Below are 24,142 nucleotides of genomic sequence, written 5' to 3'. Positions count from 1 at the left end.
TGGGGGTGAGTGGGGTGCAGCTCTGATGCTGTGTTCACAGTGGAGAGGTTGGGGGTGAACGGGGTGCAGCTCTGATGCTGTGTTCACAGTGGAGAGGTTGGGGGTGAATGGAGTGCAGCTCTGATGCTGTGTTCACAGTGGAGAGGTTGGGGGTGAATGGGGTGCAGCTCTGATGCTGTGTTCACAGTGGAGAGGTTGGGGGTGAATGGGGTGCAGCTCTGATGCTGTGTTCACAGTGGAGAGGTTGGGGGTGAATGGGGTGCAGCTCTGATGCTGTGTTCACAGTGGAGAGGTTGGGGGTGAGTGGGGTACAGCTCTGATGCTGTGTTCACAGTGGAGAGGTTGGGGGTGAATGGAGTGCAGCTCTGATGGAGAGGTTGCGGTGGATCCCAGCTCGTTTCTTGTTTATCACTCAGTGGATCATGTTGCTAACAGTATCAGCGTCATCGTTTTTGTTTCCTCGTTGGTAAAAAAAACAAAAAAACCCTTGTGTTCTCTGTGGGTGTGTTTCTGCGCCTACGAAAATATACTGAGACCAAAGACTCCCAGAATAACCACACAGCACCCGTGGATACGGGATGCTGAGTCACTGTTGTGTGGAGTGAGTTGAGAGAATATTACATCTCTTAATCCCTGCTTGTTTTCAGCCTGGCTTAGTGAACTGCAGGGCTCCACTTTGTATTCATTCACGGGCACTGATTCATTATTATTGTAAAACTGCTGGTGAGGTATTGCTGTGACGAGCACCTGAGCACCTGACTTTCCACCAGCAGTCTGACGCTGACTGTGTCACAGCAGTGAGCTTGACACAACACCACGGAGAAGCATGCGTGGGATTCTCCCAGGGCTGGTTTTGGAGGAGCTCTTGAATAATGGTACCTACACTTTATTGTTTGTCTTTGATTGTAAGCAGGACACTCTGAAAGAATCTCCGGGGTTTCTCTTAAAGGGGAGGCTGTTTACACTCTGCACAATGAAGCTTTAATGCTGTATCAGAGCCTATAACCCTAACCCTCTCCCTAGCGCCAACCACAACCCAAACTCTAACCCAACCTGTACCCTAACCCTAACCCTCTCCCTAACCCTCTCCCTAACCCTAACCCTCTCCCTAACCCTAACCCAACCTGTACCCTTACCCTAACCCTCTCCCTAACCCTCTCCCTAACCCTCTCCCTAACCCTAACCCTAACCCTAACCCCAACTCTAACCTTAACCCCAGCAGACAAAGATAGCGCAATAGTCATTATGGACAAACAGCAATATTTATGTGAAGCTGAAAGACTATTAAACAAACTGGAACACTATACAAAACTAAAGCAACCCATTAACCCAAATGAAAGAACCCCCCTCAAACTATCAACTACAACAAAGGGACTTCCTTAAAACAAAGACAGGTCCAATACTTAACAGGAGAGAATGCACCCAGACCCATTTTATACACTGCCTAAAATCCACAAAACACGGGACACCTGGACAATTTATTATTTATTTCTTTCTTAGCAGACTCCCTTATCCAGGGCGACTTACAGTCGTAAACAAAAATACATTTCAAGAATCACAGTACAAGTGATAATACAATTAAGAGCAAGATAAATACAATGACTTCGGTTCTAGCAAGTACAAGTATATGACGAAATCTGATTCAATAACGGAGTAGATAACAGTGCCAGTGATAGTTAGATCAAGTTATAATTAAATACAAAATACTACAATAGCACATGCCATTCCAGAAGGTATTCAGACTGTAGTAGTGAATCACATAGAATAGCAGAACACTTGAATTCCTGCCTTACCCAACCTCACAAAAACATCCAAGCTACAGAAAACATACCACTTTGTAAACAAAATCAAAGCTATTACCATAGCAACAGATGCCTTCCTTTCTACAATAGACACAGGCAGCTTCTGCACCAGCTTAGAAACACAAAGAGGCTGAAGCTCAATACAGGAATGGTTTGAAATGAACTCCAGACCGGACACAGGTATACTTCAACTGTTAGAACAAGGAACAACTTTGAATTCTATGATGAATTTCACCTTGAAATACAAGGCACAGCAAGGGGCAAACGTTTCTCCCCAGCCTCCCCAGACTTTCCCAAATGCTCATGCCTCCCTGATCATGCGAGGCACGTGTGAGCATGACCACATGAGCTCACATACCTAGAGGACATATCTGGCGTGTTTGACCTCTTACTCATCAGGAATTCCACAAGGTCCTCAACACACTAAACACACATCAGCTGTCAATTCAAATGAGATCAGTCACAGATAACTCTCAAATGGAGTTTCTAGATACCATCACCTACAAGGACCACATATTAATGAATCAGAAAATTGCAATATCAAAGTATTTTTTAAGGAAACAGTCACACATGCACTTGTACACCAATTTAACCTAATCCTAACTCTCTCTGTGCTCCCTCGTCTGTCTCCTGCGAGGGTGTGTGTGTGTGTATCCCCTAACTCTCTCTGTGCTCCCTCGTCTGTCTCCTGCGAGGGTGTGTCTGTGTGTATCCCCTAACTCTCTCTGTGCTCCCTCGTCTGTCTCCTGCGAGGGTGTGTGTGTGTGTATCCCCTAACTCTCTCTGTGCTCCCTCGTCTGTCTCCTGCGAGGGTGTGTCTGTGTGTATCCCCTAACTCTCTCTGTGCTCCCTCGTCTGTCTCCTGCGAGGGTGTGTCTGTGTGTATCCCCTAACTCTCTCTGTGCTCCCTCGTCTGTCTCCTGCGAGGGTGTGTGTGTTGAACCCCTGACCTCTCCATCTCTGCTGGACTGCATTCCTCTCTGCAGCACAGGTTTACAGGGGCTGAAATATTCAAAGTGTTCCAGTGAGAATGGCTGGTTTGCTGTAAGTCAGACTCTTGGATTAGGAGATGGTTTGTTCCCTCTGTGTAACAGAGCTGTTGCATACCTGAGTGATTTATATAATTGGAGCCCCACCTTCAGTGTCAGAATTCAACGCTCCAGAGAGGCTGTTTCCTGCTTCCTACACCCCTGTACAGTACATCACATGTCCTTTCCAGTAAGGAACAATTAGAATAGAAGCAATAACAGCGTGAATAATGCTCAGCACTCACACTTCCTTGGCTCAGACGCTGGCTCAGTACAGAGACAGAGAGTTACACAACCACGCTGTCAGCTCTATTATTTTCCCTTCCTGGTTGTCTGCTCCATGCAGGGTTCATCAGACACGTGACTCTGCGCTATTCTTTTAAGTATATGATCGCTATATAAACTGACCCCAATATAGATTGTTTATCAGCTGTGGTGTTGATCATACCCGCCATGTACTCTGTTAATGTTTAATGAAATGCGATCTCTTTCTGTCTTCCATGGAGTTGTTCAAGCAGAAAGCATGCCAAGCCGCAGGAAAGAAGTCTTTCTGTTTCACCCACGGAGCTCAGATACCTAGCTCAGATCCCCTAACTCTCTCTGTGCTCCCTCGTCTGTCTCCTGCGAGGGTGTGTCTGTGTGTATCCCCTAACTCTCTCTGTGCTCCCTCGTCTGTCTCCTGCGAGGGTGTGTCTGTGTGTATCCCATAACTCTCTCTGTGCTGCCTCGTCTGTCTCCTGAGAGGGTGTGTCTGTGTGTATCCCCTAACTCTCTCTGTGCTGCCTCGTCTGTCTCCTGAGAGGGTGTGTCTGTGTGTATCCCCTAACTCTCTCTGTGCCCCCTCGTCTGTCTCCTGCGAGGGTGTGTCTGTGTGTATCCCATAACTCTCTCTGTGCTGCCTCGTCTGTCTCCTGAGAGGGTGTGTCTGTGTGTATCCCCTAACTCTCTCTGTGCTCCCTCACCTGTCTCCTGTGAGGGTGTGTCTCTGTGTATCCCCTCCCTCGAGTTGTTCAAGCAGAAAGTATGCCAAGCAGCAGGGAAGAAGTCTTTGTGTTTCACCTGTTAAGCACAAATTCGTTGTCCTTTGAAAGAATCATAGCACAAGCTTATCATCACCGTGGGGAGGAAAACACAGAGAAATTGATACTTTGTAGGCTTCAGTTTCATATTTTATAAAAGCATCTGAATTTGCAGAATTAACAGTTACATTTAGACTTGACTTCTGCGGTAAAATCAGAGTAAGTTTTACTTAAAAAAGGATAATAAAATGAGGACGATGGCTCTCAAAGGGTTAAGAGGCAGCGCTGGGAGAGTGGCGTGTGAGATCAGCAGCACATGTGATCGTCTGTATAGGTCGTGTTCTGTATATACTGTTTATCCTCACATCTTTACAGCGTGCTGGTTTCCCATACTTCCTTACCTGCGGTGACGCATTGCTCTACTCAACTTTGTTATGTTTAGTTGCAATATGTTTATCACCAAGTCTTTCCTCCTTGTGAGGTACCAACCCTGACGCAGCTCCAGTATTATTATTATTGTTATGTTTTCACTTTGTATTACGCTGGTCTCTTTGTGATCTCTCAAATCAACCGAAACAAAACTAAACAACAGCTCTGCTGTGTTCGATACTAACACCACGCCCTTCAACCTTACCTGAGGAAGAGAGAGAGAGAGAGAGAGAGAGAGAGAGAGAGAGAGAGAGAGAGAGAGAGCGAGAGAGAGAGAATAGGAAGGGTGTTCAATTTCAGGGAAGTGGCTCCTCAGAGTATTACACAATGCTGGGTAATACAGTCAGCTGTGAGTGTGCAAACCTGCAGATATAGTCCAGAGTTGTTGGTTTGTTTTGATTTACTTCGACAGCTCCACGCAACACTACAGCACTGACACAAAGAGAGAGAGAAAGAGAAGACAAAGAAGAGAGAGAGAAAGAGAAGACAAAGAAGAGAGAGAGGACAGAAGAGCAAATAGGAGAGATCAAGTGCGTGGAATAACAGAGAGACAGAGAGAGACGCTTAGTGCTAATCTTGAATAAGACTTTGTCCTCGACTTTGTGAGCCTGCCTGTCTTTGTGGCATGTCTTCTGTGCGTAGCACGAGGGTTATTGGACGTGGAACATCTCCCTCTGGCAGGATGGTGAGCAGAGCATCTCCCTCTGGCAGGATGGTGAGCAGAACTTTATTAGCAATTTAAAGGAGACAGAGAGAAAAACAAATTCTGTACTGAGGCTAAAACGACTTTTTACTGTGATTTTGCCCCCAGACTAAGCTGTGTGTTCAGGGTAAGCACAGCATTGGTGCATTGTCATTAAGATAGCTTCACACGGTGGAAATCTGTGCTTTACACTGCCTGCATTCCCATGCTTTAACCAGACCAGCTTCTTGAGTTCAGTGAGCTGCTGAACCTGAGCAGGAAGCACTGGCCAGTCCTCGCCATGGTAAAGCATGGCTCACGTCTCAGGAACAACGCTGCAGGTGGGAAACCCATACAAAAAAGCTGGACATGGCTCACTATTCTTTACAATGCTTGCCTGTGCTTTACCATGCTTTCACTATGCTTTATTACACTGTGCTGTGCTTACATTATTATCATTAGAGTCGTCTCCACGTATAGGAGCACCTCCTAAGTGAACGCTGATTTAGGGAACCCCCTTGCTGTGAAACTCTCCCCAGTGTAAATGCTCCACCTAAAGGAACAGGAACTTCTAAAAGAAAACTTTTTTTGGGCCCCGCTAGCGATTCGTTGATAACCGATTCAAAACGGATCCAGTTCTGTTTGTACCCTGATCGCTCCTCCTCATCAAACTCATTTTTGTTCATTTCGTTTGCCAGCTAGTTTCTTAACGTTAGTTTGTCAGTTGGTTTATTATTATAGTTTATTAACATACGCTTGCCTGTTGCTTTTCTCTTGCTCTGTTCATTTCACATGTTGACGCACGTGCGTCGTGACGTAAGCAGTAAACACATTTGTATTTATTGATTCATGTCGTGACTGGCTCTTGGCATGTTGTGTCGGGTGGTCAGCTCTGTCTTAGAGAACACTTGGGCTAAGAGAACACTTCGCTTGCTTCCCGAGGCGTGTTCTCTTAGCCAGAGATGACTGTAGTAGCGTTATTTATTTATTTGGCAGACGCTTTTACCTGAGGCAGCTTATGGTGTTACAGGGCGGCAGAGGGTATGCGATTATTTAAATACAGTATAGTTTACAGTAAGTGGAAATAAAAAGGAGATGGAGGGGTCAAGAGTAACAGCTAGGTTTAGCAGAAGGAGCTGGAGAGAGTGTGATAGAGTCAAGGGAGACTGGCATGGAGCAGTCAGAGGAAGGAGAGGAAGCAGACGGAAAGGAGAGGAGGTCAGATTTAGAGAGGTTGAGTTTGAGGTGGTGTGAATGCGTCCAAGCTGAGATAGCCAAGAGGCATTCTGAGATGAGAGGGGTCGAAGGAGGGAAAGGAGAGGGAGATCTGGGCATCATCAGCATAAAGGTGATAGGAGAAGCCAAAAGAGGAGATGAGAGTACCCAGCGAGCGGGTGTAGAGTGAGAAGAGGAGGGGTCCCAGGACAGATCCTTGAGGTACACCTGCAGAGGGGGGGCGAGGAGAAGAGAGAGAGCCATGCCAGGAAACCTGGAAGGAATGATTCGAGAGATCGGATGAGAACCAGGCAAGAGCAGTGCTTGAGATCTCCAGGTCAGAGAGGAGAGGAGGAGAGCATGAGCGACAGTGTGGAAGAGAGAAGAGAGGAGGAGAGCATGAGCGACAGTGTGGAAGAGAGAGGAGAGGAGGAGAGCATGAGCGACAGTGTGGAAGAGAGGGGAGAGGAGGAGAGCATGAGCGACAGTGTGGAAGAGAGAGGAGAGGAGGAGAGCATGAGCGACAGTGTGGAAGAGAGAGGAGAGGAGGAGGGCATGAGCGACAGTGTGGAAGAGAGAGGAGAGGAGGAGAGCATGAGCGACTGTGTGGAAGAGAGAGGAGAGGTCAAGGAGAATTAGAATAGAGAGGGAGGCAGCCCGGGCAGAGAGGAGAGAGTCAGTTACAGAGAGGAGTGTCCGTGGAGTGTGCAGGACGGAGCCCGGTTTGAAGTGAAGGATGCCAGCTAGCAGTGGACAGCTCGCTCGACACTTTTAGAGAGGAACGGGAGGAGAGAGACGAGGAAGAATCAACAGAATATTTCTTAAGAAACTTTTTATAATGGAGAAACAAACAGGAGTTAGAGAAAGGGAGAGAGAAGGGAGGGACTGAAAATGAATAGCTTCGATCTGACGGCCTGCTTCTGGGTGTTCCGTGCAGTTTCTATAAAGGATCTGAGAGTCGACAAAGGCATTGTTTTGACCTCCAGTTGTCTTGAATAATGACACTTCTGGCAGTTTTTTTGTCAGCAGAAAGCTGGCAATCCAGTATGTCAGTAAGTCATCCCCTTGCCTGGAGCTCTTTACTGGAGCACTGGACAGGGAACTGGGCTACCAGGGAACCTGGCTTTAACTGTGACTCTGTGGGGAGAGAGACTGAATAACCAGGAGAGGCTGAAGATGTCCTGGAACACACAGGGCCAGCTTGCTGACTGTGTTCAAGTCTCAGCTCAAAGTTATGCCATGCATTACTCTCTATTGGGGTAACTACATAACTCTCACTCTAACTCAAGAATATACCACTCAGCAATTTCTAACAGAAATAAAAAGGTGTTTTTTTTTTAAACAATAGCAGTGTTTTACCACGGTAAATTTGCACAGTAAATTTGCAAAGCTGGTTTTACTTTGCATTTACCATAGTTTACCATGGTTTGCTGTGTTTTTTAAAATATGCTGTACCATACCTCTCTGTGCTTTACAATGCTTACCAATGCAGTACCGTGCTTTCACTGTGCTTTATTACACTTTTACTGCAGGATGCTTTGATAAGGGTCACAGAATGACATCTCTGCACACACACAAGAACTGCAATCTCCACAGAGCTGTAATCGAGATTAGCAATGTGATTTCCTCACCCCTTTACTCTCAGCTGTGCCGAAACGCGTGTGATGAAGTCATCCCTCTCTTTCAGTCCCTGACTCAGTCTTTCAATCCTTGTGTTGTTCCAGTGTCAGTGAAAACTGGCCGGACTGCATTTTGTGCCACATTACACACTCGCTGAACAGCTAGCTTTTATCCCTTAATAACTCCATTGAATTGCTCAGGAAGAAATGGGAGAGTTTTGTAAGACAGCTCATGGTTCACCTCGCACGCTCTGCAGAGCACTCATTCTAACAGGCGTGTGTGTTTACAAGCTAGGCATGTGTTGCTGACACCCTGTGTGCGTGTTGTTGTGTGTAATCCATTCCCCCCTGGTACCCTCCCTAACCTCCCTCCTCCAGTGTCTCACTGTGTGTCTGGCACTGCACGGTCTCCAGATGGGTTGTAAATACTGCAGCACTACTCTTAAACAGCTAGTTATTGATACCCGGGAAGATCAACGAGATCTGGGCTTGGGCTGAGTCTTAATTGGGGGGTACGTTGAGTTATTGGGGTACTGTCAACATTGGATGTATCCATACCTCCAAAACTCTCCATCGGAATGAAGCTGAAGCAATCGAATCTTAGTAGACACAGAAGGCACTAGTTTGAAATCTAGTCACAGAAGAGCTTGCCTTCTTAACTTCTTGTAGAGTGCAGGAGCGAGCTATGAGGCCGGGTTGCCTGGGCTGCTGCACTGAATGCTGGGAAATCCACGTGAGAGGATTTGGGTCATTGATGCACTGTTGCTGTCATCTTCATCAGCATTTTTAGCCTTCTTAAAGAAGTCGTTTGTAACAGAAGAAGTTGCTAATGCTGTTTTCAGTGCAGTGCAGGCGGACAGACAGCTGTGCAGGAGATATGAGTCGTGACTTAACTGGCCTATTATGTGACTTCTGTCTGGACTACACCTCTGCTGCCTATAGAAAATAGGAACAGCGTGCCGGCTTGAAAACGCCCTGGTAAGGGTTCGGGGAGGGGAGGGGTTAGTAGGGTTAGGGTTTGGGTAAGGATCTGCGCATTAGACCTAAGACTGTGCGTGTCAACATGTGTGATGTCACCACACTCCTGTCTCTGGTATCTAGTTAATCTGTTATTTATTTATTCAACATCAATGTGGATAACAGGTTCTTCTGCAATCGTCTGAGTGGATTTCAATACCCTTGAGTTCGTGACAAAGTCATGCAATACCTGTTTAGGGCGTCAAAACTGTATTTTTTTCTGCAGGCAATCAGCTGGCAGCTCGAAGGGTATTTTTGTTTGTAGTTTAAAAATAGAAGGAATTACAAAAAAAACAGGACAGGATGAAATGCTTTGTGTTTGACAAGCTGGGAGCCAGATCTGCACTCATCATAAGCGCCGTTGCTGCTATCAGGTTCCAGTGGGATGTCACTTGCTGTATAGTTGTTTGTATTGCATGGATTCCTGCAGTTTGCTAAAAACCCTTTTGCCCAGCTGAAAGTGAAGTGGAATTTAGGATCTTCGTTGTTGTTGAAGTCATGGATGGTGATGTAACTTAAAACGTGAGTATCGATGTTTCTTAAGAAACTGCACAGACGCCATTTCTTAATCAGTGTTAAGTTTATTTCATACATGCAGGGAAACCAGTCCAAGTATAGATCTGATTACCAGTTGTTACATCTTTTACATGACATTAAATACCCTTCTGCATAGGTGTGTCTCTCTCCTCCTCTTCCTATAACACTCAACCAATGGCAAAGGGACAATGCATTATTCCGGTCACTATGTACCATGTGCACTCCAATCAGGAAAAAACAAGTTTGATTAGTTTATACAAATCTACAAATCTCTTATCAGCCCCTTTGAAGTGTCTGGCTCCTTCCAGATCCCCCTGAAGACTAGCTTTATGACCCCCTCATAAACCAGCTGTATATTCTAAGCAAAAACCCGTTTAATTAGTTTTATACCCCACAGTGGACTCCCCGAAGGGCAAACGTCTTTCATGTCAGGGCTGGAGGTCAAAGGACTTGTTTGTACAACCTTGTGCTGCTGGCCAGTCATTTGCTTTGACACAAAAGAATCCTTTTCAGTTGTCATAACTTCAGTGTAACTTCTCTACCACATTGCCTTCAATTTACTTCTAATGTGCGGTTGTTTAAATATAGTTAAATATACATTAACTTGGTGTTTTTCTCAGCTCTCTGCTACCATCCATTGCTCAATGAAGGTGCTATTATTTCTTGCTTGCTCGGAGTCAATGCAGTGCAAGTATCTATATACCCAGAGTATATAGCCAGCCTTCATCTATTACAGCAGTGCTTGCATTTGTGGAACTAACAGTTTTTTCTATCCAATGTTAAATCACTTTTCAGAAAAATAACATGAATATAGCCCTGTCTTTCCTCATGTGTAGCAAACTGCTATTCAATACTTGTTCCATGTTTTCCAACAGATGGCAGCTTAGGATCAGCAAACCTGCCCTGCTAATTAATACACAGATAGAGAGCAAGGGAAGTGCGTGTGAAACTGTGGATCAGGATCGCCTGCACCTGCAGTTTAAAAGCACTGGGCCAGGGGTCGCAGTCCAGGTTTAATAGGACAATGCACTAGAAGAAGTCTTTATCAATGAGTTGAGACGTTTATCCTTGAATTTCTTCAGTTCAGCACCACTGAGTTCCTAACACTTGCGGGTGATCAACAGGTCCAATTAAATCTTGAAGAGCTTCAGGGTCTAGATGAAGGTTTCATTGGTTCAGTTAAGCTATTTAGAACAGGGTTGGAACAAAGACCAGCACAGGAACTGCCCCCCTTGTGCCAGACCATGGGGCTGACCCTAACCCTTGTGTCAGACCATGGAGCTGATCCTAACCCTTGTGCCAGACCATGGGGCTGACCCTAACCCTGTGCCAGACCATGGGGCTGACCCTAACCCCTGTGCCAGACCATGGGGCTGACCCTAACCCCTGTGCCAGACCATGGGGCTGACCCTAACCCCTGTGTCAGACCATGGGGCTGACCCTAACCCCTGTGCCAGACCATGGGGCTGACCCTAACCCCTGTGCCAGACCATGGGACTGACCCTAACCCTGTGCCAGACCATGGGGCTGACCCTAACCCCTGTGCCAGACCATGGGGCTGACCCTGACCCTGTGCCAGACCATGGAGCTGATCCTATCCCCTGTGCCAGACCATGGGGCTGACCCTAACCCCTGTGCCAGACCATGGTTTTGATCCTGACCCCTGTACCAGACCATGGGGCTGATCCTAACCCCTGTGTCAGACCATGGGGCTGACCCTAACCCCTGTGCCAGACCATGGGGCTGACCCTGACCCCTGTGCTTGACCATGCCCCTGTCCTTGAGAGTGTTAATACAGACCCTCCTTTCTCAGCCCCCTCACAATGTTGCTTTGTTTCTCTGCAGCAGCCTGAGAGTTTGGAAGCAGCAGAGAGTGCCAAGCCACTGAACGCCGGTGAGTTTACTCTGGGAGAGCACTCTTTACATGGGAACTAGCACACGACTCACTGCTCAGCTCATCAACGAATTGGGAAAACAATTACATGCTGAAATCGGGTTCTACGTGCAATGGATTAATGAAAATAAAAATAAAATGCATGGACAACTTCACAGACACTACAGCAGAATGGAATAGAAATGATTATTAGATGCATATTTGTCTAGTTGTGTTTTAAATGAGTCAGACATGAAAACAGCTCCTGTTTTAGACCCACACCCCATACCCGCTAAGTCTCTCTATCATGGGGAGGGAGTTACAGTGCTGCCCGTGGCTCTGGTTTTGACAGGAGCTCATTTGTGAATCTGACCTCTTTGTCCCTGTTGCCTCTACAGAGGTCGGAGCAGTGCCAGACGAACCCGGTGTGGAGATGTCAACCAGGTGCATAGTGATCACTGTGGTGGCAGTACTGGTTACGCTGGGAATACTGATTGGGACTGGCTTCCTGAGTAAGTACACCTAAACACAGCTTCACCTCACTTTGCTGAGCTTTCACTGTGGCAATGTACCTGCACACTGAGCCTCACCTGAGCACAACCCTACCTGGGCACACCTGTACCTGAGGACAGATAAAACACAGCAATCGCAGTGCCAGGGCTGGGTGTGTGTCTGTGTGAGTGGGTGTGTGAACGCAAGTGTTTTTACTTTTCAACTGGAGTTTCTGCCTTTGGTTTCCTTCCCTCTTGTCTTGAAATGTGCTTCTTAGATTGCTAACGTTGACTGCCCTCTCTCTACCTCCTTCCCTGTCTCACCTTTCATCGCTGGCCCTCTCCCTCCATCTTCACTCTCCCTCCCTCCATCCCTCTCCTTCTCATCTCAGATTCCTGACCCTCTACCCCCACGCCTCCCTCCCATCTCATATCTCTCACCTCCTCTCCCTTCCTCTCCCTCTCATCTCAGATTCCTGACCCTCTACCCCCACGCCTCCCTCCCATCTCATATCGCTCACCTCCTCTCCCTTCCTCTCCCTCTCATCTCAGATTCCTGACCCTCTACCCCCATGCCTCCCTCCCATCTAATCTCTCACCTCCTCTCTCTTCCTCTCCCTCTCATCTCAGATTCCTGACCCTCTACCCCCACACCTCCCTCCCATCTCATATCGCTCACCTCCTCTCCCTTCCTCTCCCTCTCATCTCAGATTCCTGACCCTCTACCCCCACGCCTCCCTCCCATCTCATATCTCTCACCTCCTCTCCCTTCCTCTCCCTCTCATCTCAGATTCCTGACCCTCTACCCCCACGCCTCCCTCCCATCTCATATCGCTCACCTCCTCTCCCTTCCTCTCCCTCTCATCTCAGATTCCTGACCCTCTACCCCCATGCCTCCCTCCCATCTAATCTCTCACCTCCTCTCTCTTCCTCTCCCTCTCATCTCAGATTCCTGACCCTCTACCCCCACACCTCCCTCCCATCTCATATCGCTCACCTCCTCTCCCTTCCTCTCCCTCTCATCTCAGATTCCTGACCCTCTACCCCCACGCCTCCCTCCCATCTCATATCTCTCACCTCCTCTCCCTTCCTCTCCCTCTCATCTCAGATTCCTGACCCTCTACCCCCACGCCTCCCTCCCATCTCATATCTCTCACCTCCTCTCCCTTCCTCTCCCTCTCATCTCAGATTCCTGACCCTCTACCCCCATGCCTCCCTCCCATCTCATCTCTCACCTCCTCTCCCTTCCTCTCCCTCTCATCTCAGATTCCTGACCCTCTACCCCCACGCCTCCCTCCCATCTAATATCTCTCACCTCCTCTCCCTTCCTCTCCCTCTCCCCTCTCTTGTGTTGCAGTCAAGATCCTGCTGGACTATTACTACTTTTTCTGCACCAAGTCCTTCAAGTTCATTCCCCTGGATAAGGCTTGTGATGGGATAGTGGACTGCAAGGACGCTGAGGACGAGCTCACCTGTGTGACCAAGCTGAGCATCAGCTCCACCTTCCCATGTGAGCAGCACCCTCTCCCTCCATCCTCCCTCCGTTCCTCCCTCCCTCCATCCTCCCACCGTTCCTCCCTCCCTCCATCCTCCCTCCCTCCCAGTCACAGCCCTCTGCTGGCCCACAAAGCCCCCTTTGTAGCTGTGTGGCAGGGCAGAAGCCCTGCTGGTGTAAATAGTGTGTGTGGGACTGTAAGGTTGGCAGGGACGGGGTTAATTCTGCCCCTGCCAGCAATCACAGGTGTGGCCATTCTTCAATGAGGTAATTGAAGCTAATTGGAGAATATCCACCTGTATCCACCTGTATGATTCTTTGTGTAAGGAGACGGGACTGGGTGAGTGTATAGACTGTGCATTTGAGCTCTGTGCAGGGAGGAGAATGCCCAGCCTGTATTGGTTTTGTATAGACCTTTTGTTTTGTGTTTCATAAAGGTGCTTTGCTCTTCACTGCAGCGTCTGTCCCTGAGTGTCCCAATCCCGCCAGTCTTGGGTCACAGCGCTATCCTGTCACGGGTGGTGTGAGCTGTGGGACAGCACCCAGTGCCCCTGTCTGTCTGCATTGCTATCGCAGTGCCCCTGTCTGTCTGCATTGCTATCGCAGTGCCCCTGTCTGTCTGCATTGCTATCGCAGTGCCAGTGATTCATTTGGCTTGTGTTACTGCTCTCGTGTGAGTAACAATGTGATACACGTTTTTCTTATTATTATTATTTGGGAACAAACCTGTTTTCAGTTCTTCTTGGAACTGCTTGTGCTTCACACGGTGAGCAGAAGATGTTTTGATATGATGATGATCAAACCCTCCCTATACATGATGAGTCATTAAAATATGACATTTACTGATTTATCAGTCAGTTGGCTGTCAAGGTGTTTTTATATAACCTGTTTGGGCAATGCCTGCTTTAAAGAAGGGCTCCCACATAAACCAAGGGTTAGCGAGCCATGCTGAATCATTGGGATCCTTTAAGAGCTGACTTGACAGAGTTTCGAGATCAGTCTGCTGCTATGAACCGGACGGCCCTGATGGGCTGATGGGTCTCCTCTTGCTTGCTGCCTTCCTGCTGTTCTCATGCCTGTCTGTCTGTCTCTCTGTCTCCTGGCCCCTGTGCAGTGCGGCTCGTGACTGATGACAGCTTGCTCCAGGTGTACAGTGATGCCAGCCAGTCCTGGAGGCTGGTCTGCACGGAGGGCTGGCAGGAGGCACTGACTAGCCAGGCCTGCCTGCAACTTGGATACACCAGGTAGAGACGGGAGGAGGAGAGGGGCAATGGAAGAGAGGAGCGGGGAGAGAGGGAGGAGAGGAGAGGGGCAGTGGAAGAGAGGAGCGGGGAGAGAGGGAGGAGAGGAGAGGGGCAGTGAAAGAGAGGAGCAGGGAGAGAGGGAGGAGAGGAGAGGGGCAGTGGAAGAGAGGAGCAGGGAGAGAGGGAGGAGAGGAGAGGGGCAGTGGAAGAGAGGAGCGGGGAGAGAGGGAGGAGAGGAGCGGCAGTGGAAGGGAGGAGCGGGGAGAGAGGGAGGAGAGGAGAGGGGCAGTGTAAGAGAGGAGCGGGGAGAGAGGGAGGAGAGGAGAGGGGCAGTGGAAGAGAGGAGCAGGGAGAGAGGGAGGAGAGGAGAGGGGCAGTGGAAGAGAGGAGGGGGAGAGAGGGAGGAGAGGAGAGGGGCAGTGGAAGAGAGGAGCAGGGAGAGAGGGAGGAGAGGAGAGGGGCAGTGAAAGAGAGGAGCAGGGAGAGAGGGAGGAGAGGAGAGGGGCAGTGGAAGAGAGGAGCGGGGAGAGAGGGAGGAGAGGAGAGGGGCAGTGGAAGAGAGGAGGGGGAGAGAGGGAGGAGAGGAGAGGGGCAGTGGAAGAGAGGAGCAGGGAGAGAGGGAGGAGAGGAGAGGGGCAGTGGAAGAGAGGAGCGGGGAGAGAGGGAGGAGAGGAGAGGGGCAGTGGAAGAGAGGAGCGGGGAGAGAGGGAGGAGAGGAGAGAGGCAGTGGAAGAGAGGAGGGGGAGAGAGGGAGGAGAGGAGAGGGGCAGTGAAAGAGAGGAGCAGGGAGAGAGGGAGGGGAGGAGAGGGGGAGTGGAAGAGAGGAGCAGGGAGAGAGGGAGGAGAGGAGAGGGGCAGTGGAAGAGAGGAGGGGGAGAGAGGGAGGAGAGGAGAGGGGCAGTGGAAGAGAGGAGGGGAGAGAGGGAGGAGAGGAGAGGGGCAGTGGAAGGGAGAGGAGGGGAGGGAGGAGAGGGGGAGTGGAAGAGAGGAGGGGAGAGAGGGAGGGAGGAGTGAGGAGAGGGGTGCTGTGTACAGTAGTCAGTGTTTCTAATGTTGTTAGGTGCTGTGTGTTTAGTATTGTGACAGTGCTCTCTCTGTTGCAGAAACCCCTACAGTAGCCAGGTCCTGGTCAAGAATCTGCCGGCAGCAATGCAGGGCTCCTACAGCTGGGTCAACACCCCTGGGAACACTGGGGGCATCGAGAGCATGCTGAAAGACAGGTGAGCACCCCCTCCCTCCCTGTCTGTGTGTCTCTGTGTGTGTGTCTGTGTGTGTGTGTCTGTGTGTGTGTCTGTGTGTGTCTGTGTGTGTGTGTGTCTCTATCTCTCTGCATGTCTGTCTGTCTGTCTGTCTGTAAAGCTCCCAGACTGCAGATTACCAGCTCTTTAACTGAAACAGTAGCTGATACAGTTTGAACTCATGAGGTCTGTCAGTAAAAAGCAGTCTGAATTGATGTGTTTAAGCAGCAGACGTGCAGCGCTCAGAATGCATGCCTGCTGAAAACTCCCTGTTGCAGTGGAGTGGTGTGACTAATCTCTCCCTCTCTCTCTCTCCCTCTCTCTCCCTGCGTTCAGAGACAGCTGCTCCTCTGGCTCTGTTGTGTCTCTCACCTGCTCAGGTAAAAGAATGTGTCTGTGTCTGTTCTGTTAGGGCAAGTCTCAACACAGCCAGCTCCCAAACCCAGAGGCAGGCAATCCAGTCTTGAGTTGCTTTTTGGTGTTCTTGTAACTTGACAGCGTTTTCATTTCCAGCACAGTGAATACGTTTGCCAGTCCCAGCCCAATGGGAGCTGCTCAGGGGGGCGCTGGAAGTAAATTGCATTGGAACTGAAGCAGCGGGTCGTGACTCTGTGTCTCTGTGTTGCAGGCTGTGGTGTGAAGAGGACGCAGCGTGTGGTCGGAGGCTCGGACACCGCTATAGAGGACTGGCCTTGGCAGGTCAGTCTGCAGTTCAACAAGCAGCACACCTGTGGAGGCTCCGTGGTGACCCCTCGATGGATCGTCACGGCAGCACACTGCTTCCCAGAGTGAGTGCCACGCCATCCCTGATTCACACAGCCCTGTCCACCGCCACGTGCGCTCACACGGGCACAAGACAGGACCGCAGCACTGGGATCATGCTGGGTTTGAAATGCGTGTCTGCTCCTTTACGTGACTGGTCGCACGTTGGCATGTGGACAGTTAGGGGTTCCTGAGTGTTGATTGGGGTTGATCTTTATGTAGGAGAGAGAATGAGAGAGAAACGTGAGGGAGACTGTAAGCAAGACTAAACAGCTGCACTATCAATCTGCACACCTCCTCTTACTGTGTGCGCTCCAAATACAGCCCTCTGAACCCACTTATTGTGTATCAACCATTAGTACACAATGCTTACCTAGGCATCTAGGTGTCTGTGTGTGTGTGTGTGTGTGTGTGTGTGTGTGTGTGTGTGTGTGTGTCTATGTGTTGGTCGGTCTGTCTGTGTGTCTGTCTGTGTGTCTTTGTGTCTGTGTGTGTGTGTGTGTGTGTGTTGGTCTGTCTATCTGTAAGTGTTCAGAGCGGTCACTCTCCCTCTCTCCCCCCCCCTCTCTCTCTATAGTAACCAGAAGCTGTTGAGCCGCTGGGAGGTGGTGTCTGGCTTGACTACGCTATCGTCCAAAGGGGCTGTGGGAGTGTCCCAGGTCATCGTTCATGGGAGCTATGCCGGCAACGACAACGACATCGCCATGGTGTTGCTGAGCCAGCCACTCACCCTCTCAGGTATGGGACGGAACCACAGAGCCAAAGAAAACCAGACAAGAGAGCTAGAGACAGAACCACAGAGCCAAAGAAAACCAGACAAGAGAGCTAGAGACAGAACCACAGAGCCAGAGAACAAACCAGACAAGAGAGCTACAGAACCACAGAGCCAGAGAACAAACCAGACAAGAGAGCTGGAGACAGAACCACAGAGCCAGAGAGCAAACCAGACAAGAGAGCTGGAGACAGAACCACAGAGCCAGAGAGCAAACCAGACAAGAGAGCTACAGAACCACAGAGCCAGAGAGCAAACCAGACAAGAGAGCTACAGAACCACAGAGCCAGAGAGCAAACCAGACAAGAGAGCTGGAGACAGAACCACAGAGCCAGAGAGCAAACCAGACAAGAGAGCTAGAGACAGAACCACAGAGCCAGAGAGCAAACCAGACAAGAGAGCTAGAGACAGAACCACAGAGCCAGAGAGCAAACCAGACAAGAGAGCTAGAGACAGAACCACAGAGCCAGAGAGCAAACCAGACAAGAGAGCTACAGAACCACAGAGCCAGAGAGCAAACCAGACAAGAGAGCTACAGAACCACAGAGCCAGAGAGCAAACCAGACAAGAGAGCTACAGAACCACAGAGCCAGAGAGCAAACCAGACAAGAGAGCTACAGAACCACAGAGCCAGAGAACAAACCAGACAAGAGAGCTAGAGACAGAACCACAGAGCCAGAGAACAAACCAGACAAGAGAGCTACAGAACCACAGAGCCAGAGAGCAAACCAGACAAGAGAGCTAGAGACAGAACCACAGAGCCAGAGAGCAAACCAGACAAGAGAGCTAGAGACAGAACCACAGAGCCAGAGAGCAAACCAGACAAGAGAGCTAGAGACAGAACCACAGAGCCAGAGAGCAAACCAGACAAGAGAGCTGGAGACAGAACCACAGAGCCAGAGAGCAAACCAGACAAGAGAGCTGGAGACAGAACCACAGAGCCAGAGAGCAAACCAGACAAGAGAGCTAGAGACAGAACCACAGAGCCAGAGAACAAACCAGACAAGAGAGCTACAGAACCACAGAGCCAGAGAACAAACCAGACAAGAGAGCTACAGAACCACAGAGCCAGAGAGCAAACCAGACAAGAGAGCTAGAGACAGAACCACAGAGCCAGAGAGCAAACCAGACAAGAGAGCTACAGAACCACAGAGCCAGAGAGCAAACCAGACAAGAGAGCTACAGAACCACAGAGCCAGAGAGCAAACCAGACAAGAGAGCTAGAGACAGAACCACAGAGCCAGAGAGCAAACCAGACAAGAGAGCTACAGAACCACAGAGCCAGAGAGCAAACCAGACAAGAGAGCTAGAGACAGAACCACAGAGCCAGAGAACAAACCAGACAAGAGAGCTAGAGACAGAACCACAGAGCCAGAGAGCAAACCAGACAAGAGAGCTACAGAACCACAGAGCCAGAGAACAAACCAGACAAGAGAGCTGGAGACAGAACCACAGAGCCAGAGAGCAAACCAGACAAGAGAGCTAGAGACAGAACCACAGAGCCAGAGAACAAACCAGACAAGAGAGCTACAGAACCACAGAGCCAGAGAACAAACCAGACAAGAGAGCTGGAGACAGAACCACAGAGCCAGAGAGCAAACCAGACAAGAGAGCTGGAGACAGAACCACAGAGCCAGAGAGCAAACCAGACAAGAGAGCTACAGAACCACAGAGCCAGAGAGCAAACCAGACAAGAGAGCTACAGAACCACAGAGCCAGAGAACAAACCAGACAAGAGAGCTAGAGACAGAACCACAGAGCCAGAGAACAAACCAGACAAGAGAGCTACAGAACCACAGAGCCAGAGAGCAAACCAGACAAGAGAGCTAGAGACAGAACCACAGAGCCAGAGAGCAAACCAGACAAGAGAGCTAGAGACAGAACCACAGAGCCAGAGAGCAAACCAGACAAGAGAGCTAGAGACAGAACCACAGAGCCAGAGAGCAAACCAGACAAGAGAGCTAGAGACAGAACCACAGAGCCAGAGAACAAACCAGACAAGAGAGCTAGAGACAGAACCACAGAGCCAGAGAGCAAACCAGACAAGAGAGCTACAGAACCACAGAGCCAGAGAGCAAACCAGACAAGAGAGCTAGAGACAGAACCACAGAGCCAGAGAACAAACCAGACAAGAGAGCTACAGAACCACAGAGCCAGAGAGCAAACCAGACAAGAGAGCTACAGAACCACAGAGCCAGAGAGCAAACCAGACAAGAGAGCTAGAGACAGAACCACAGAGCCAGAGAGCAAACCAGACAAGAGAGCTACAGAACCACAGAGCCAGAGAGCAAACCAGACAAGAGAGCTAGAGACAGAACCACAGAGCCAGAGAGCAAACCAGACAAGAGAGCTACAGAACCACAGAGCCAGAGAGCAAACCAGACAAGAGAGCTAGAGACAGAACCACAGAGCCAGAGAGCAAACCAGACAAGAGAGCTAGAGACAGAACCACAGAGCCAGAGAGCAAACCAGACAAGAGAGCTAGAGACAGAACCACAGAGCCAGAGAACAAACCAGACAAGAGAGCTAGAGACAGAACCACAGAGCCAGAGAGCAAACCAGACAAGAGAGCTACAGAACCACAGAGCCAGAGAACAAACCAGACAAGAGAGCTACAGAACCACAGAGCCAGAGAGCAAACCAGACAAGAGAGCTGGAGACAGAACCACAGAGCCAGAGAGCAAACCAGACAAGAGAGCTGGAGACAGAACCACAGAGCCAGAGAGCAAACCAGACAAGAGAGCTACAGAACCACAGAGCCAGAGAACAAACCAGACAAGAGAGCTACAGAACCACAGAGCCAGAGAGCAAACCAGACAAGAGAGCTGGAGACAGAACCACAGAGCCAGAGAACAAACCAGACAAGAGAGCTACAGAACCACAGAGCCAGAGAACAAACCAGACAAGAGAGCTAGAGACAGAACCACAGAGCCAGAGAGCAAACCAGACAAGAGAGCTACAGAACCACAGAGCCAGAGAGCAAACCAGACAAGAGAGCTAGAGACAGAACCACAGAGTCAAAGCGCTGCATTTAGAAATGCTGAAAGAGACTTTGTAAGTTCCAGAAGAAACGTTTCAACGAGAGCACTGAAAACACTGAGAAACACTTCTAGCGGAAACGTTTTAATATTTCTGAATTCCGCCCCGTATATTTCCAGTGACCCTCTCTCTCTCTCCGCTGCAGAGTCTGTGAAGCCAGTGTGTCTGCCCACCTATGACCTGCAGATGAATGCCAACAGCCGGCTGTGGGTGACAGGCTGGGGGAACACCCAGGAGAAAGGTAGGGCGATGAGCACCCCTTTGTCTTCAGTTCCCTGGGATCTCTTCAGAGTGTGTGCTCAGCTTCCACAGTGAGGCTGCACAGGGTACAGGGGGGACCTCCAGTGGACACAATGCAGAACTACACCTGGCACTTTTCATTTTTGCGAGTCAGGTAGAAATGACTGGGAGCTTGTAAATGATTGACATTGTGAGTTGATTGTTCCTGGTTTTAAAACTTTATCGATAATGCTGGGCAGACTTTGTACTGGAGTAAGATCTTGTGGTGCAGCAGTCTCTGCCAGCCAGCCTCGAACCCTTCTCTGCCATGTACAGTGCAGCTGGCATGTTACCTTTTACTCTAGACAGGTTAGCTATATTGTAAACCCACTCTGTAGTGAATCTCACTGTCTCTCTCTCTGTGTAGGTGAGTTACTTCTCTCTCTCCTTCTCTCTCCCCCTTTGTCCCTCTCTCTCACCCTCGCTCTCCCCTCTGCCTCTCTCTCGCTCTCACTCTCACCTTCTCTCTCTCCCTCTCTCTTCCCCTCTCTTACCCTTGCGCTATCCCCTCTCCCTCTCTCTCTCTCCCACTCTCTATCTCCTTCCTCTCTCTCCCTGTTTCCCTCTCTCCCTTTCTCTCTCTCCCTCTATGCCCTCTCTCCTCCTCCCTCTCTCTCTCTCTCCCTCTCTGTCTGTGTTCATGATTTAACTCTCTCCCTCTCTCTCCCTTTCTCTATCCTACTCTCTCTCTCCCTTTCTCTCCCCCTCCCTCTCTCTTCCCCTCTCTCTACCCTCTCCCTCTCTCTCTCCCCTCTCTCCCTCTCTCCCCTTTCCCCTCTCTCTCTCCCTTTCTCTCCCCCTCCCTCTCTCTTCCCCTCTCTCTACCCTCTCCCTCTCTCTCTCCCCTCTCTCCCTCTCTCCCCTTTCCCCTCTCTCTCTCCCTTTCTCTCCCTCTCCCTCTCTCTTCCCCTCTCTCTACCCTCTCCCTCTCTCTCTCCCCCTTCCTCTCTCCCCTGTCTCCCCTCTCCCTCTCTCTCTCTCCCTCTCTTTCTGTGTTCATGATTTAACCCTCTCCCTCTCTCTTCCCCTCTCTCTACCCTCTCCCTCTCTCTTCCCCTCTCTCTACCCTCTCCCTCTCTCTCCCCCCTCTCTCCCCTCTCCCTCTCTCTCTCTCTCCCTCTCTGTCTGTGTTCATGATTTAACAATCTCCCTCTCTCTCCCCCTTCCTCTCTCCCCTCTCCCTCTTTCTCCCTCTCTCTCTGTCTGTGTTCATGATTTAACCCTCGCTCTCTCTATTCCCCTCTCTCTACCCTCTCCCTCTCTCTCTCCCCCTTCCTCTCTCCCTCTCTCCCCTTTCCCCTCTCTTTTCCCCTCTCTCTACCCTCTCCCTCTCTCTCTCCCCCTTCCTCTCTCCCCTCTCCCTCTTTCTCCCTCTCTCTCTGTCTGTGTTCATGATTTAACACTCTCCCTCTCTTTTCCCCTCTCTCTACCCTCTCCCTCTCTCTCTCCCCCTTCTCTCCCCTCTCCCTCTCTCTCTCTCTCCCTCTCTGTCTGTGTTCATGATTTAACCCTCTCCCTCTCTCTCCCCCTTCTCTCCCCTCTCCCTCTCTCTCTCTCTCCCTCTCTGTCTGTGTTCCTGATTTAACCCTCTCCCTCTCTCTTCTCCCCCCGCTCTCTCTCAGGGAAGCTGTCGACGGTTCTTCAGCAGGCTGAGATCGCCTACCTGGACCGGGATGTCTGTAATCGGCCAAACAGCTATGCAGGGCTCATCACACCCAGGATGCTGTGCGCCGGCTCCCTGGACGGCAAGGTCGACTCCTGCCAGGTACGAGACACGCTCACACACCCAGACACACAAACCCACACAAAGAAAATTCATTCTGTCCTGGCTTGCGTGTGTGTGTTGCTCAGCTTCTCCTCTCCTCTCTTCACTCAGGGAGACAGTGGGGGTCCTCTGGTTCTTTTGAGGGAGCGCTGGCAGCTCGTGGGGGTGGTGAGTTGGGGTACTGGCTGCGCTCGTCCTAACAGACCGGGCATCTACACCAACCTGGGGGTCTTCCTGGACTGGATCCACGGCGTCATGCAGGTCAGAGGCACTCATTAACACAAATACAGAGTCAGTGTACTGAGCAGTGAGACATGACTGCAATACCGAAGGGCTTGTCAAGGGAAGTGGGGCGAGAGGGAGGGGGCCAGCTGAATAAATACTGAGCTTTCCTTGTGTTTTGTTTTCCCAGCAATACTCCTGAGCTGAGGAGAGCGGAAGAACAGAGAGGAGCAGTTTGCAAGAAACCTCTCACTGACACACACACACACACACACACACCCACCCACACACACACACACACACACACACACACACACACCCACACACACACACACACACACACACACCCACACACACACACACACACACACACACACACACACACACACAGGGTCTGATTCATTAACCATTAGGAGAATATAAATTCATGCAATAAACAGAAATGTCGCTCGGTTTTCTTTCCGCGTGGTGTGCAGGTTGGCACTAGAAAGCACTGAGGAGATCAGGGACGCCCTGTAAAGACCCTGGTCGACCCCAAGCACATGATAATCCTGGCAGGGAACCCAGGGGGCACTAGCCAGCTGCACGTCAGTGCCAAATAGTTCAGACGTTTTCTGGGCTGGGCTCGCCAAGTAAACCTCCACGGCACTGCAAGCAGTGAATGGGCCAGCCCCCCAGCCCCTAACCTCTGCGCCCACAGACCTCAGGGTAAGGAACGCACTGATGATGCGCTGATAATCTTAGTAACTGTGCTCTGAAACTTACAGCCGTGCTGAGTCTACCAGGACCTCCCTCCTCAAGCGTACCACAGCATGCTCCACACAGGGTCCGCTACGGTAAATGCAAAGTAGAACCATGGGGGAAAAAAAGGGGAAAACTGCACAAATACGTTTTAAAACTTTTAGAAGGGGCTCCTGCATGGATTCCTGTCGTATTTAGGGTTTTAAAGACAGGACGACACACGTTGTGAAGCACGCTGTGGCTCTCTTTTTTTCCGTCAGTGTTTCTAAACTCAGCACTGTTCAGATAGCTGCGGATGGATTGATTTTAAAGAAGTATTAATGATACCGAATCACAGCGTCAGATTATTAGACCCCAGCAACGCTGTAACAGAGCAGCAGGAGGACTGACACAGATCAGCTGGCTTTCTGGTTATTAATGGTGCTATTTTTGACGTTAGCTTCTTCTTCTACCTAAAGACTATTTAAAAAAAAAAAAACGCAAAGAAATGTCAGTTATGTCTGTTTAAACTAGGATTTCAATCTGTTTTTGTTTTGTTAATACAATATAGAAACCATATGGAACACAAAACTGAATGCCAATTATTTAATTAAATAATACATTTTGAAAACGAGCTTGTGGAAATGTTTTGTCTTTTTAAAATGGGAGTTATTGTGTGTTGTTTTTGTAAATATAAATGGATTTTTGTAAATAAATAACTCAACATTACTGTTTGTAAGCATTCTTCTTAAAATGTGTCTTCATGTGGGATTGTAGGTGCCATGACTTGTGTATTAAACTCATAAGCACTTGACTAATGTGCCCTGTTTTTGTAAGCTGGGGTGGAGTTTGATTTGTGGGTAGAATGACGGTTATCATATCAAAAAGATTCAC

General features: G+C 49.6%; 1 protein-coding gene across 3 annotated transcripts in view; it reads left to right on the top strand.

The window, feature by feature from the left end:
• Nucleotides 1–24,062, top strand: part of LOC117968705 (transmembrane protease serine 4-like) — a 25,790-nt gene extending 1,728 nt beyond the window's left edge. The window contains exons 1-13 of one of the 3 annotated variants that reach the window (XM_059010036.1): nt 4,574–4,993; nt 11,197–11,242; nt 11,620–11,733; nt 13,070–13,222; nt 14,322–14,451; nt 15,555–15,671; nt 16,026–16,069; nt 16,318–16,477; nt 17,029–17,189; nt 20,408–20,503; nt 22,164–22,306; nt 22,418–22,567; nt 22,719–24,062. In XM_059010036.1, the coding sequence (XP_058866019.1) occupies nt 4,904–4,993; nt 11,197–11,242; nt 11,620–11,733; nt 13,070–13,222; nt 14,322–14,451; nt 15,555–15,671; nt 16,026–16,069; nt 16,318–16,477; nt 17,029–17,189; nt 20,408–20,503; nt 22,164–22,306; nt 22,418–22,567; nt 22,719–22,730 (1,416 nt within the window). In that variant the 5' untranslated portion in view covers nt 4,574–4,903 and the 3' untranslated portion in view covers nt 22,731–24,062. Of the gene's footprint in view, nt 1–4,573; nt 4,994–11,193; nt 11,243–11,619; nt 11,734–13,069; nt 13,223–14,321; nt 14,452–15,554; nt 15,672–16,025; nt 16,070–16,317; nt 16,478–17,028; nt 17,190–20,407; nt 20,504–22,163; nt 22,307–22,417; nt 22,568–22,718 lie in introns of those variants that run through there. The other 2 variants (XM_059010035.1, XM_059010038.1) reach the window with 2 other exon arrangements.
• The last annotated feature ends 80 nt before the right edge of the window (nt 24,063–24,142 follow it).

Source organism: Acipenser ruthenus, chromosome 40 (genome assembly GCF_902713425.1).
Source record: "Acipenser ruthenus chromosome 40, fAciRut3.2 maternal haplotype, whole genome shotgun sequence".
Classification (NCBI taxonomy): domain Eukaryota; kingdom Metazoa; phylum Chordata; class Actinopteri; order Acipenseriformes; family Acipenseridae; genus Acipenser; species Acipenser ruthenus.
The sequence above is the reverse complement of the archived record's forward strand: the minus strand, read 5'-3'. Positions and strand labels throughout refer to the sequence as shown.